The sequence below is a fragment of the Salvelinus fontinalis genome, chromosome 21 (genome assembly GCF_029448725.1).
Source record: "Salvelinus fontinalis isolate EN_2023a chromosome 21, ASM2944872v1, whole genome shotgun sequence".
In the NCBI taxonomy this organism is placed as follows: domain Eukaryota; kingdom Metazoa; phylum Chordata; class Actinopteri; order Salmoniformes; family Salmonidae; genus Salvelinus; species Salvelinus fontinalis.
The window spans coordinates 46,860,414-46,873,613 of NC_074685.1; the positions used below are offsets into that span (position 1 = coordinate 46,860,414).

General features: G+C 44.1%; 1 protein-coding gene across 2 annotated transcripts in view; it reads right to left on the reverse strand.

Annotated features, from left to right (window-relative positions):
* Positions 1 to 13,200, reverse strand: part of ror2 (receptor tyrosine kinase-like orphan receptor 2) — a 143,589-nt gene that overhangs the window by 18,141 nt on the left and 112,248 nt on the right. For both annotated transcript variants that reach the window (XM_055875534.1, XM_055875533.1), the window contains exons 3-4: positions 9,612 to 9,899; positions 7,360 to 7,390 (exon numbers count right to left, since the gene is read on the reverse strand). In XM_055875534.1, coding sequence (XP_055731509.1) covers positions 7,360 to 7,390; positions 9,612 to 9,899 — 319 coding nt within the window. The remainder of the gene's footprint in view (positions 1 to 7,359; positions 7,391 to 9,611; positions 9,900 to 13,200) is intronic.

Genomic DNA, 13,200 nt, shown 5'->3' on the forward strand with positions numbered 1-13,200 from the left:
GGACCAGAGACAGGCTCCTATTGGCCAGGCTGTCCAGCTCTGTAGCCAAATTAGTCTGACACTCTACAGATGGTTCAACAACGATGCAGTTAGTTGTGAACACACTGAATGAGGGGGAGAAATAACTCCAGAGTTCCATTCACTGTATAGGTGGGTGAGATTCTCTGAGTCAAACAACCTGTCAACAGAGCTAGTATGTGGAGTTGGACTGGGAGTAACAATAACTAAACATAATATGAAGCACACGGTTGCTGCTAAAAATAATTGTAGGTTTGTTGTGTGTCTTTTGAGAGTGCCCCATACACCGTTCGACTCTTTGTCATAAAGAGCAAAGACTTAGCTATAGCTTAACTTGTCTTAATTTTACTTAAAAACAACACAAGCTTTAGAGTGTGCACACCTGACAAATAACAGCCCCATATCTCCACACGAAGCCCGCTGAGCCAAGTAAGACAAGCCACACATGAATTACACTCACAGAGGGAGGCTGGCACCTCTTTTGAAGCCTGATGAGACGTTTCCTCAGTTCCTCAGCATTGATTGGGCGATGCCAAGTAGCAAGTGACCTATTACAACTCTCCACAAACAAGCATGCTAATTGCTAGGAAGCTCTATAAAGATCCGAGGCCCTCAGCAAGGTAGAGCTCCATTGCGTCCTTGCAGGCTACGAAGAGAAAACTTCGCCTTTGGTGGCAGAGAAACATCAAATTTACCTCAGCGGATATGTGATTATTACCTTCTGAGGTAATATGTGATAGTTTACGACCGTTTCATTTACTTTGGCTGGATTCACCAAGCCATGTAAATGAGTTTTGTAAGCAGATTTCCTCCAGGGAGAAAATTGGGTTTAATGGCGTTACTAGAGGCAATTAGGTATTTACGCACAGGCAGTGTGGTTTGTTTTTCTAATAGGGGGGAAAGCTACAGAAATGTCACTTGTTTGGCCTCTGGATTAAATAAAAAATGGTTCATGCAGTGGCCTTTGTGTCAGTAAAGGACAGTGTAAGTAATAAATCAACTTTACCACTAGGTGGCGATAATGAATTAAATAATGGGAGAGATGGTTTACATAGAAGCGCGGCCAGGCCGTTAATAACTGCTGTTCACCAAGTTGGAAAAACAAAATCTCACCAGTGACAAAACAGACAGGACCATCTTCTGTGCCACATGTGAGACTCGGTCTTGGTAATTACATATAAATCTATGAGTGGAAAACCCTGGGCCTTCTTCACTGCTCCACTGGGATGTATTTTAACCCACACAACACTCCGTCTCCCATGACGACAAAAGGGTGAGAGTGGTTCTCTTCTTTCTCGTTTAACATCTCTGAACACACGGCATCTCTCCCTCGCTCTGTAAATCAGTATGTGTGGGTGCGGTAACAATCAGCATTACAAAGTCTTGACTGGGGGGAGGAGACAGAGGGGAGGAGAGTGAGAGAGTACACAGTGGCAGAATACCTGACCACTGTGACTGACCCAGAATTAAAGGAAATCTTTGACTATGTACAGACTCTGTGAGCATAGCCTTGCTATTGAGAAAGGCTGCTGAAGGCAGACCTGGCTCTCAAGAGAAGACAGACTGTGCACACTGCCCACAAAATGAGGTGGAAACTAACCTAACCTCCTGCCAAATGTATGACCATATTAAAGACACATATTTCCCTTAGATTACAAAGACCCACAAAGAATTAGAAAACAAATCCAATTTTGATAAACTCCCATATCTACTGGGTGAAATACCACAGTGTGCCATCACAGCAGCAAGATTTGTGAACTGTTGCTACAAGAAAAGGGCAACCAGTGAAGAACAAACACCACTGTAAATACAACCTATATTTATGTTTATTTATTTCCCCTTTTGTAATTTAACTATTTACACATCATTACAACAATGGAATATTGACATAATATGACATTTGAAATGTCTTTATTCTTTTGGAACTTTTGTGAGTAATGTTTACTGTAAATGTTTTATTGTTTATTTCACTTTTGTTTATTATCTATTCACTTGCTTTGGCAATGTAGAGTGTAGACATTGTTAATGTTGTAAATGACTATTGTAGCTGGAAATGGCTGATTTTTAATGGAATATCTACATAGGCGTACAGAGGCCCATTATCCTCAACCATCACTCCTGTGTTCCAATGGCATGTTGTGTTACCTAATCCAAGTTAATCATTTTAAAAGGCTAATTGATCACTAGAAAACCCTTTTGCAATTGTAACAGTTTAACTTTCGTCCGTCCCCTCGCCCAGGCCAGAAACAAAGAACATTCTTCTGAAACTCATCAGTCTATTCTTGTTCTGAGAAATGAAGGCTATTCTATGCGAGAAATTGCCAAGAAGCTGAAGATCTCGTACAACGCTGTGTACTACTCCCTTCACAGAACAGAGCAAATTGGCTCTAACCAGAATAGAAAGAGGAGTGGGAGGCCCTGGTAAGAGGAGTGGGAGCCTGTAATGGAACCCACAAATGCTGATGCTCCAGATACTCAACTAGTCTAAAGAAGGACAGTTTAATTGCCTCTTTAAACAGAACAACAGTTTTCAGCTGTGCTAACATAATTGCAAAAGTGTTATCTAATGATCAAATTAGCCTTTTAAAATTATGAAATTTGGATTAGGTAACACAACGTGCCATTGGAACACAGGAGTGATGGTTGCTGATAATGGGCCTCTGTACGCCTATGTAGATATTCAATAAAAAATCTATAATTTCCAGCTACAATAGTCATTTACAACATTAACAATGTCTACACTGTATTTCTGATCAATTTGATGTTATTTTAAATGGACCAAAATTAGCTTTTCTTTCAAAAACAAGGACATTTCTAAGTGACCCCAAACTTTTGAACGGCAGTGTATGTTCCCCATGCCAATAAAGCCCTTAAATTGAATTGAAATTGAGAGGAGAGTGAGGAGAAAGGGGTACTCAAAGACACAAAAGCATTGCTCCAGTCTGGTATTTACGACAGAGCACTAATCTACCACCAGTTCTCTGTTTGATTGGGCTAGGGAACCATCGTCACGGAAACAGCCCCCACTATCAGTACTAGCCTGAGAGCCTCTTCTTCTCCCATGAGCCTCCAGAAAGGGACAATGCTCTGGGGGGGGTAGTTTATCCTAGGTACAGATTTAGGATATGCTTCCCCTCCCCCAATCGTAACCATTAGTGGAAAAAATACAAAACTCACCCAAGATCAGCATCTAGGTGCAACTTCAATCCTCCTCCTTTTATTGTGAGACCCCTTTGTGATAATAATGACTGTCTGAATTTGCAGTTGATCAAAACATTCTTAGCACATAGCTTATTGTCTGCATTCCAAATGACATCCTAATTCCCTATATATAGTGCACTACTTTTGACCAGTATGGGTTCTGGTCAAAAGTAGTGCACTAGGATATAGGGTGCCACATTTGGGATGCAGCCAAGACCACAGAAGAATGATTCACTACTCTTGCCTCTTCCTCCAAGGTCTACTTCAAAGGGAATTGTCTTGGTTGGTTATTGCTAAGTAAGGTGTTGTTAAAAAGATCTCTCTGAATCATTGCTTAGTCATAATTCAAGTTTAGGTGAGGAGGGTTGCAGTTGGAAGTTCTACTAAGGTAACCACACACTGAATGGAAGGGTGGTAGCTCACTTGGGGGTACATTAGAGGTGTGTGTGTGTGTGTGTGTGTGTGTGTGTGTGTATAAAATGGACCACATCCCATCAACAGTTCGCACTTCTGAAACAACCAATCCACAACAAGTCACTTGTAACGGATTTCCTCTTCGTCTGAGGAGGAGTAGCAAGGATCGGACCAATGTGCAGCGTGGTAAGTGTCCATAATGAGAATATTTAATAAATCCACAGAACACTGAACAAAATAACAAAAGTACAAACGAACAACTGAAACAGTCCCGTATGGTACTAACACAGGAAACAACCACCCACAAAACACAACAGAAAACAGGCTACCTAAATATGGCTCCCAATCAGAGACAACGACTGACACCTGCCTCTGATTGAGAACCATACTAGGCCAAACACATAGAAATATAACAAAAGAACAAAACATAGAAAAACAACATAGAATGCCCACCCCAACTCACACCCTGACCAAACTAAAATAAAGACATAAAAAAGGAACTAAGGTCAGAACGTGACATCACTACCTAGTCTTGTATCATATTATTTTGAGTGTTACCCCCCCCCCCAATCTCAATCCATCCTGTTCTCTTCAGTAGCCTACTTTGGTTAACATGCTCCATTCAGTGTGCGTGTCTTTCAGAATGGCCCCTCAGACGTAGCGCTATTTATTTGACCTTGGCTAGGAACAATAACGACCCCAAACCGAGGGTGACTGCCAGCTTTCTTAGGGCTCCCTGGGACATTAAACAGGGCCTGTCCGACATTAGAATGAGTCTTTTGTTTCTCAGCCGACGTAAAGGAGTGCCAAGCAGGGGTCCCACACTGTTGCACCTACGGAGGTCCACCACTCCTTTCAGACACCCCTCCCCCCTTGCTTATCGGCCTCAACTTCCAATCATCACCCGCTTTGTTAGGCTTTATGCTTTATTAGGACGCCACAGCAGCCAACAGCAACAAGTGTTTTTTTTGTGTAACTTGGTGTGTTGGTGTGTGTGTGTTTTGGGGGGAGGGGGGGGGCAACTAGCAGTCATTTGGGGGGGGGGGGGGGGGCACACTGCCATGGTCATTGAGCTGGTCTGGTTTTGAGGAAACAGAGTGAGGGGGAGTGTGATTTTTATTGGCCAAGCGCTCTGTTGAGTTAGACACGGTCTGCGTAGAGAGTGTGTGTCTGAGTGGATAGGGGTGGGCGGTGTGAACAGAGCAGAATATAGAGTGCTATACCAGGTCTGACACATTGGTCCAGTCCTAAGCTATGCTAATGCTAACGGCTAGCGTGTGTCCAAAAAACACTGACTGGATTCTAGAACAAGTCTGCCCTTAATAATAGTAATAATAATAACTTCTGACCCACTGGAATTGTGATACATTGAATTATAAGTGAAATAATGTCTGTAAAAAATTGTTGGAAAAATTACTTGTGTCATGCACAAAGTAGATGTCCTAACCGACTTGCCAAAACTATAGTTTGTTAACAAGAAATTTGGAGTGGTTGAAAAATGAGTTTTAATGACTCCAGCCTAAGTGCATGTAAACTTCCAACTTCAACTGTAAGCCTCGTGCTTTTCAATGACCCAAAGTCACTTAAAGCTAGGCTAGCAATAGACACAACGACTGGTTAGCATCCTGCATTTGACAAAACTGCTAATTACATTGTTAGCCTACTGATGATATAAGCAACTTGTTCTGACTGAGGTTCCAAAAACAACTGGTCACAATATAGAGACTATGAATCAGCCGGTGTTGTTTTCGAGACCACCTAAAGCAAGACCGATTCAACACTAAGACCGGAGCTAATCAAGTCAGAGTCAAGAATATGGAGACTATGAATCAGCATTCTTTCCAGTTTTGGACCAACCTCGATGAAAACCGCTAGTGTCTGACTCAGCGAAGGAATCTATTCCCTGCTCTGTCTTTAACTCATTCACGTCAGGAGAGCTTCAAAGGAAAGGAGAAGGGAAGCTGCCTCTGTTCTCAAATGAGTTAATATTCTGCTTCAATGCATCTTCTGTTCAATGACATGCTGTTAGACTATGTATTGATAATTGCGTAAACCCACACTGATGTGAAAATCATGAGATAGATAGTGAACATGTGCATGCCTGCATTTAAGTGTGTTTTTGGGTGCAAGTGAGGTCACATGTGCTCATATATATACACAGCGCCAGTCAAACGTTTGGGCACGCCTCCTCATTCAAGGGTTTTACTTTATTTTTTACTATTTTCTACATTGTAGAATAATAGTGAACACATCAAAACTATGAAATAACACTTATGGAATCATGTAGTAACCAAAAAGGTGTTAAACAACCCCAAAAATATGTTATATTTGAGATTCCTCAAAATAGCCATCGTTTGCCTCTTTGTATGACAGCTTTGCACTCTTGGGTTAGGGTTACCTGGAATGCATTTCAATGAACAGGTGTGCCTTGTTAAAAGTTAATTTGTGGAATTTCTTTCCTTCTTAATGCGTTTGAGCCAATCAGTTGTGTTGTGACAAGGTAGGGGTGGGTATACAGAAGATAGCCCTATTTGGTAAAAGACCAAGTCCATATTATGGCAAGAACAGCTCAAATAAGCAAAGAGGAACAACAGTCCATCATTACTTTAAGACATGAAGGTCAGTCAATACGGAACATTTCAAGAACTTTTAAAGCTTCTTCAAGTGCAGTCCCAAAAACCATCAAGCGCTATGATGAAACTGGCTCTTATGAGGACCGCCACAGGAAAGGAAGACCCAGAGTTACCTCTGCTGCAGAGGATAAGTTCATTAGAGTTAACTGCACCTCAGATTGCAGCCCAAATAAATGCTTCACAGAGTTCAAGTAACAGACACATCTCAACATTAACTGTTCAGAGGAGACTGCGTGAAATCAGGCCTTCATGGTCAAATTGCTGCAAAGAAACCACTACTAAAGGACACCAATAATAAGAAGAGACTTACTTGGGCCAAGAAACACAAGCAATGGACATTAGACCGGTGGGAATCTGTCTTTTGGTCTGATGAGTCCAAATTTGAGATTTTTGGTTACAACCGCCGTGTCTTTGTGAGACGCAGAGTATGTGAACGGATGATCTCCGCATGTGTGGTTCCCACTATGAAGCATGGAGGAGGAGGTGTGTTGGTGTGGGGGTGCTTTGATGGTGACACTGTCTGTGATTTATTATTAATTCAAGGCACACTTAACCAGCATGGCTATCACAGCATTCTGCAGCGATACGCCATCCCAATTGAGATGGTTTGGGATGAGTTGAACAGCAGAGTGAAGGGAAAGCAGCCAACAAGTGCTCAGCATATGTGGGAACTCCTTCAAGACTATTGGAAAAACATTCCAGGTGAAGCTGGTTGAGAGAATGCCAAGATTCTGCAATGCTGTCATCAAGGCAAAGGGTGGCTACTGTAAAGAATCTAAAATATATATTGATTTGTTTAACACTTTTTTGGTTACTGTAGAAAATAGTACAAATTAAGAAAAACCCTTGACTGAGTAGTTGTGTCCAAACTTTTGACTGGTAGTGTACACACACACACACACACACACACACACACACACACACACACACACACACACACACACACACACACACACACACACACACACACACACACACACACACACACACACACACACACACACACACACACACACACACACACACACACACACACACACACACACACACACACACACACACACACACACACACACGTAGTAGAATTACTTACGCTTCATTGGGCTCGTGTGTTGGTGACTGCCCTGTAGAGAACAAGAAAACAGGAGAGTGTGAAAATATAGCAATATGTGATTGCCTTTTATCAAGCCACATCAGACGCTATCCCATTTTACTTTTGGTATTACAATCATAGGTCAAGGCCAAAGGCTGAGGATTCAGAAAGGGCCTTGGTTTACCTCCATACATCATCAGTTTGTGTTTTTGGCCTTGGTTTACCTCCATAAATCATCAGTTTGTGTTTTTGGCCTTGGTTTACCTCCATAAATCATCAGTTTGTGTTTTTGGCCTTGGTTTACCTCCATAAATCATCAGTTTGTGTTTTTGGCCTTGGTTTACCTCCATATATCATCAGTTTGTGTTTTTGGCCTTGGTTTACCTCCATATATCATCAGTTTGTGTTTTTGGCCCTGGTTTACCTCCATATATCATCAGTTTGTGTTTTTGGCCTTGGTTTACCTCCATATATCATCAGTTTGTGTTTTTGGCCTTGATATATGGAGGTAAATCATCAGTTTATGTTTTTGGCCCTGGTTTACCTCCATAAATCCTCAGTTTGTGTTTTTGGCCTTGGTTTACCTCCATATATCATCAGTTTGTGTTTTTGGCCTTGATATATGGAGGTAAATCATCAGTTTATGTTTTTGGCCCTGGTTTACCTCCATAAATCCTCAGTTTGTGTTTTTGGCCTTGGTTTACCTCCATATATCATCAGTTTGTGTTTTTGGCCTTGATATATGGAGGTAAACCATCAGTTTGTGCTTTTGGCCCTGGTTTACCTCCATATATCATCAGTTTGTGTTTTTGGCCTTGATATATGGAGGTAAATCATCCGTTTGTGTTTTTGGCCTTGGTTTACCTCCATATATCATCAGTTTGTGTTTTTGGCCTTGGTTTACCTCCATAAATCATCCGTTTGTGTTTTTGGCCTTGGTTTACCTCCATATATCATCAGTTTGTGTTTTTGGCCTTGGTTTACCTCCATAAATCATCCGTTTGTGTTTTTGGCCTTGGTTTACCTCCATATATCATCCGTTTGTGTTTTTGGCCTTGGTTTACCTCCATAAATCATCCGTTTGTGTTTTTGGCCTTGGTTTACCTCCATATATCATCCGTTTGTGTTTTTGGCCTTGATATATGGAGGTAAACCATCAGTTTGTGTTTTTGTCCTTGGTTTACCTCCATACATCATCAGTTTTTGTTTTTGGCCTTGGTTTACCTCCATACATCATCAGTTTGTGACAGGGAGTGTAGCTAGTAGTGGATGTTCAACAATGTCGAGCATCTAAAAATCTGTGATTTCAATTACGACTCTTGTAATTACAAGTCTACAACATGACCCAGAGCATCCTGATATAGCATAATACAGTATATAGCATTATACAGACATAGTGGTATATGTCCTGGGAGAAACGTGAATGATAAATTGCTAGTGGCATGAGTTTAGAAATAAAAATCCCACTGGTGACATAACAGACCTTCTCCCTCTGAGGAAATACCTACTTCTGTTTTCAATAGCAGCCTTTGTAGAACGTTCACTTACTAAAAGCACTAACATTATTGTACTGAGATGACTATGCGTGGGGGAAGATAGGTCTACAATTTTAGCCGGCTATTGCACTAAAACTGTCAGCGGCGTGGGTCTTTAAAAAACGAGTTTATCTAGTATCACATAAAAGCAGTTGAAAACATTTGGAGAGCAAAAACACTGGGGAAACTGTTTCTGTGCTCGGCTAGATTTAGGAACGGTCGTTTTTACGTTAGGGAGGTGGGAGAGTTATACTGGTGCTCTTCAATAAATCTTAGTCAGGAGTATGAGGTTGTACATATGGCCCCTTCACTAGTGTCGCTCCAGTTCATTTAGATCAATGGCATTGCCACATAATAACCCTCCAAAATAACTGTCCAGAACGGGAATAGGGCTATAATCGCTACTTGGGTGAATTAATCGATTGTGACTTATGAGTAGTGAACAGAAAGTCCAATTACCTAAAATGTGCAGTTCACCTTGTCCAGGAGTAGCTATGAATGCTGGGTTTATTTATTGAGTGAGTGATTTCTGAAACCATGTATCCCACGGTAGGTTTAACAACCATCTCTGTATCGCTCTCCTTTTTCGCCCTGCCCTCTCGCTCTTTCTGTTAAAGTGTGAGAGGGAAAGAAAGACAGACACAGGGGCAAAAGAAAAAGTAAACGAGCAAGAGAAAGAAGGTGACACAAAGCCCACAACCACCAACCTCTCCTTACCCAGCTTCACGTAGAGCACGCCAGTGCCAGAGATCACCTTGACCGGGTTGGAGGCCACGCACTGGTAGTAGCCTGTGTCCGTGGTGTCCAGGTCCGTGATGCGCAGCTTGGAGCCCGCATCGGTTTTGCGGATGGAGATGCGCCCTTGCTCCTGGACCACGGGTGCGTCATTCTTCAGCCAGCGGATGGTGGGCCGCGGATTTCCCGTCACCTTGCAGTGCAGCGTGGCCGCCTGGCCCTGCACGATGGTGATGTTGTTCACCGGCTCCTGGAACTCCAGGAAGTAACCTAGGAGAGAGGTCACAGGTTAGGTTGAAGGTTAGGGGTTAGAGGGCTAGGATAAATATCAATGAAGGATGGAATGTTGGGGTGAAGACCTCTACGTTCTCTTGTCCTGGTTGGTCTTTGGTCAAAGTTTTTCTGCACTTCTCACACTGTTGTGCCGACTCGAACTGCACTCTGCTGGCTTGGATGTTTTGTATTCACTTTGCCGTTTCTAATATAGTTCCAGTAACTATGGTGGATGTGTAACAAACCAGGCCAGTACAGTACAGCTCGGCATGGCTAGGCTCACTAGTGTGAAAAAGGTACAGAGGCCTATTATAGAAATGAAGCAACATACAGCACTATGTTGAATCAATGGGAAAGAATTCCAACATCATATTCTGAAGCTCCGAGGCTTGTCCTGTTGCAGAGAGAAACACCCATTCCCCTCTACTGATATCACTTATTAGGAGGACACATGATCTCAACGACTACAATAAGGAACACGATAGTGGAAGCCTTAATTAGTGAGGGGCTGCTCCTTTTCTTTTCATCCAAGTTTCTGTCCCAAATGGCAACCTAATTCCCTACATAGTGCACTACTTTTGATCAGAGATCTATGGGCCCGGGTCAAAAGTAGTGCACTATGTAGGGAATAGGGTGCCATTTGGGACACATCACCCGTTTCCTGTCTGGAAGAGAGGAGAGTTAGAGCCAAAGAATCGTGTTCCCCCACCTCCTCCCACTTCCTGTTCAATGGAGGTTGAGTACTTCCTGCATCCCTCTTTCTTTCTCTGTCATTCTCTCTTCATCCCCCCAGATGACTATTTTTAGAACACAATGCCTGCACTGAGAAAAATATATCTATATGCCAACAGTGCCTAATTTATCATAACCATTACAGGTAACAAATCCTAATTGATAATTTGCCGCATATATATATAGAGTCAATGAAAAAGCAAGCGTAATTTAAGATTGATTTATTGAAACCGTGATATGAACTGGTTATATCTTGGAACAAAATCTTCAAAAAAGGTTGTAAACACAAACACTAACCTCAGCAGTGGCGGCTTGTAGAAGCCTATGGTTGTGCAATGGTATAGCCTTGTTTGTTAATTTAGCAGACAAGACGCTTGTCACGCCCTGACCTTAGAGAGCCTTTTTATTTCTCTATTTGGTTAGGTCGGGGTGTGATTTGGGTGGGCATTCTAGTTTTTCTATTTCTTTGTTGGCCGGGTATGGTTCCCAATCAGAGGCAGCTGTCTATCATACTTAGCCAGCCTTTTTTCCACCTTTAGTTTGTCGGATCTTGTTTGTTTGTGTGTAGTTGCTTTCTGCACTGTATATAGCTTTACGTTCATTTTTGTATTTTGTTGTTGTTTGGTGTCATTTAAATAAAAGAAAAATGTACGCCGACCACGCTGCACCTTGGTCCAATCCATATTTCAACGGACGTGGCAGAAGATCCCACCACCAAGCAACGTGGCCAGGAGGAGCAGACATCCTGGACATGGGAGGATATCTTGGATGGTAAGGGATCCTGGACGTGGGAGGAGTTCCGGGCCGGAAGGGATCGCCTTCCATGGGAGCAGACGGAGGCAGCGAGGGAGGAACAACGACGAAACACCGGGGTTCGCGACCACGAAGGAAGCACGAGAGGCAGGCCCAAATTTTTTTGGGGGGGGGGGGGGGGGGGGGGGGCACACGGGGTGGTTGGCGGAGCCAGGTTTTAGACCAGAGCCAACTCCCCGCACTCGCTTTAAGGAGCGTGTGACCGTTCAGGCACCATGTTTTGCGGAGATACGCAATGTGTCTCCAGTGCGCATCCACAGCCCGGTACGTTCTGTGCCAGCTCCTCGCACTTACCGTGCGAAAGTGAACATACAGCCAGGACGGGTTGTGCCGGCTCAGCACTCCTGGTCTCCAGTACGCCTACTCAGTCCAGGATATCCTGCGCCGGCTCTACGCACTGTGTCGCCAGTGCGCCTCCACGGTTCAGTATATCCTGTGCCAGCACCATGCACCCGGCCTCCAGTGCGTGTCTCCAGCCTGGTACGTCCAGTGCCTGCTCCACGCACGAAACCTCCGGTGATGATCCATGGCCCGAAGCCGATCTGGTCTGCGGTCCAGAGTCTCCGGCGACAGTCGGCGGTCCAGAGCCTCCTGCGACGGTCGGCGGTCCAGAGCCTCCTGCGACGGTCGGCGGTCCAGAGCCTCCTGCGACGGTCGGCGGTCCAGAGCCTCCTGCGACGGTCGGCGGTCCAGAGCCTCCTGCGACGGTCGGCGGTCCAGAGCCTCCTGCGACGGTCGGCGGTCCAGAGCCTCCTGCGACGGTCGGCGGTCCAGAGCCTCCAGCGGCGGTCGGCGGTCGAGAGCCTCCAGCGGCGGTCCAGAGCCTCCAGCGGCGGTCCAGAGCCTCCAGCGGCGGTCCAGAGCCTCCAGCGGCGGTCCAGAGCCTCCAGCGGCGGTCCAGAGCCTTCAGCGTCAGTCTGCAAAGCATATTCTACCACAAAGTGGTACAGTATAAAATGGATCTCTGATTAAAGATTACATTTTATTTTAACCTTTATTTAACTAGGCAAGACAGTTGAGAACAAATTCTTATTTACAATGACGACCTACCCCAGACAACGCTGGGCCAATTGTGCGCCACCCTATGGGACTCCCAATCACAGCCGGATGTGATTCAACCTGGATTCGAACCAGGGACCGTAGTGACTCCTCTTGCACTGAGATGCAGTGCCTTAGACCGCTACGCCAGTCAGGAGTTGACGTCCATTAGAGTACTCCATTACTTATGCCCATCCCTACACGCAACCTTGTGGCGGTCGCCACATCTGGTTTACGTAACACTCACTCTTCAACAAAACAAACATGTCACTTCTTTGCGACAGAGATTGAAGGAGTAGGGTGAGAGAGAGAAGGAGGGAGGGAGACCTCTTCTCCCCTCTGCTGCTCACAAGGAGGTGAGAGGAGATGAGGTGAGGAATACCGCAGGCAATGAACTCTCTCTTGAAATAGAGGGCCCGGGAGGAAGGAATGGACAGAGTGAGCATGAGAGAAAGCAGGAGAAAGAGTGAGAGAAAGAGGGAGAATGAGAGATAATAAAGAGAATAAAGAGAGAGAGATAATAAAGAGAAAGAGAGAAAGGGAGAGAGAGAAGAGAGAATAAAGAAAAGGAGAGGGCGAGAGAGAATAAAGAGAAGGAGATAATAAAGAAAGGGAGAAAGAAAGAGAGAATAAAGAGAAGGGGAGAGAGAGAATAGAGAAAGGGAGAGAATAAAGAGAAAGGGAGAGAATAAAGAGAAAGAGAGAGAAAGAAAGA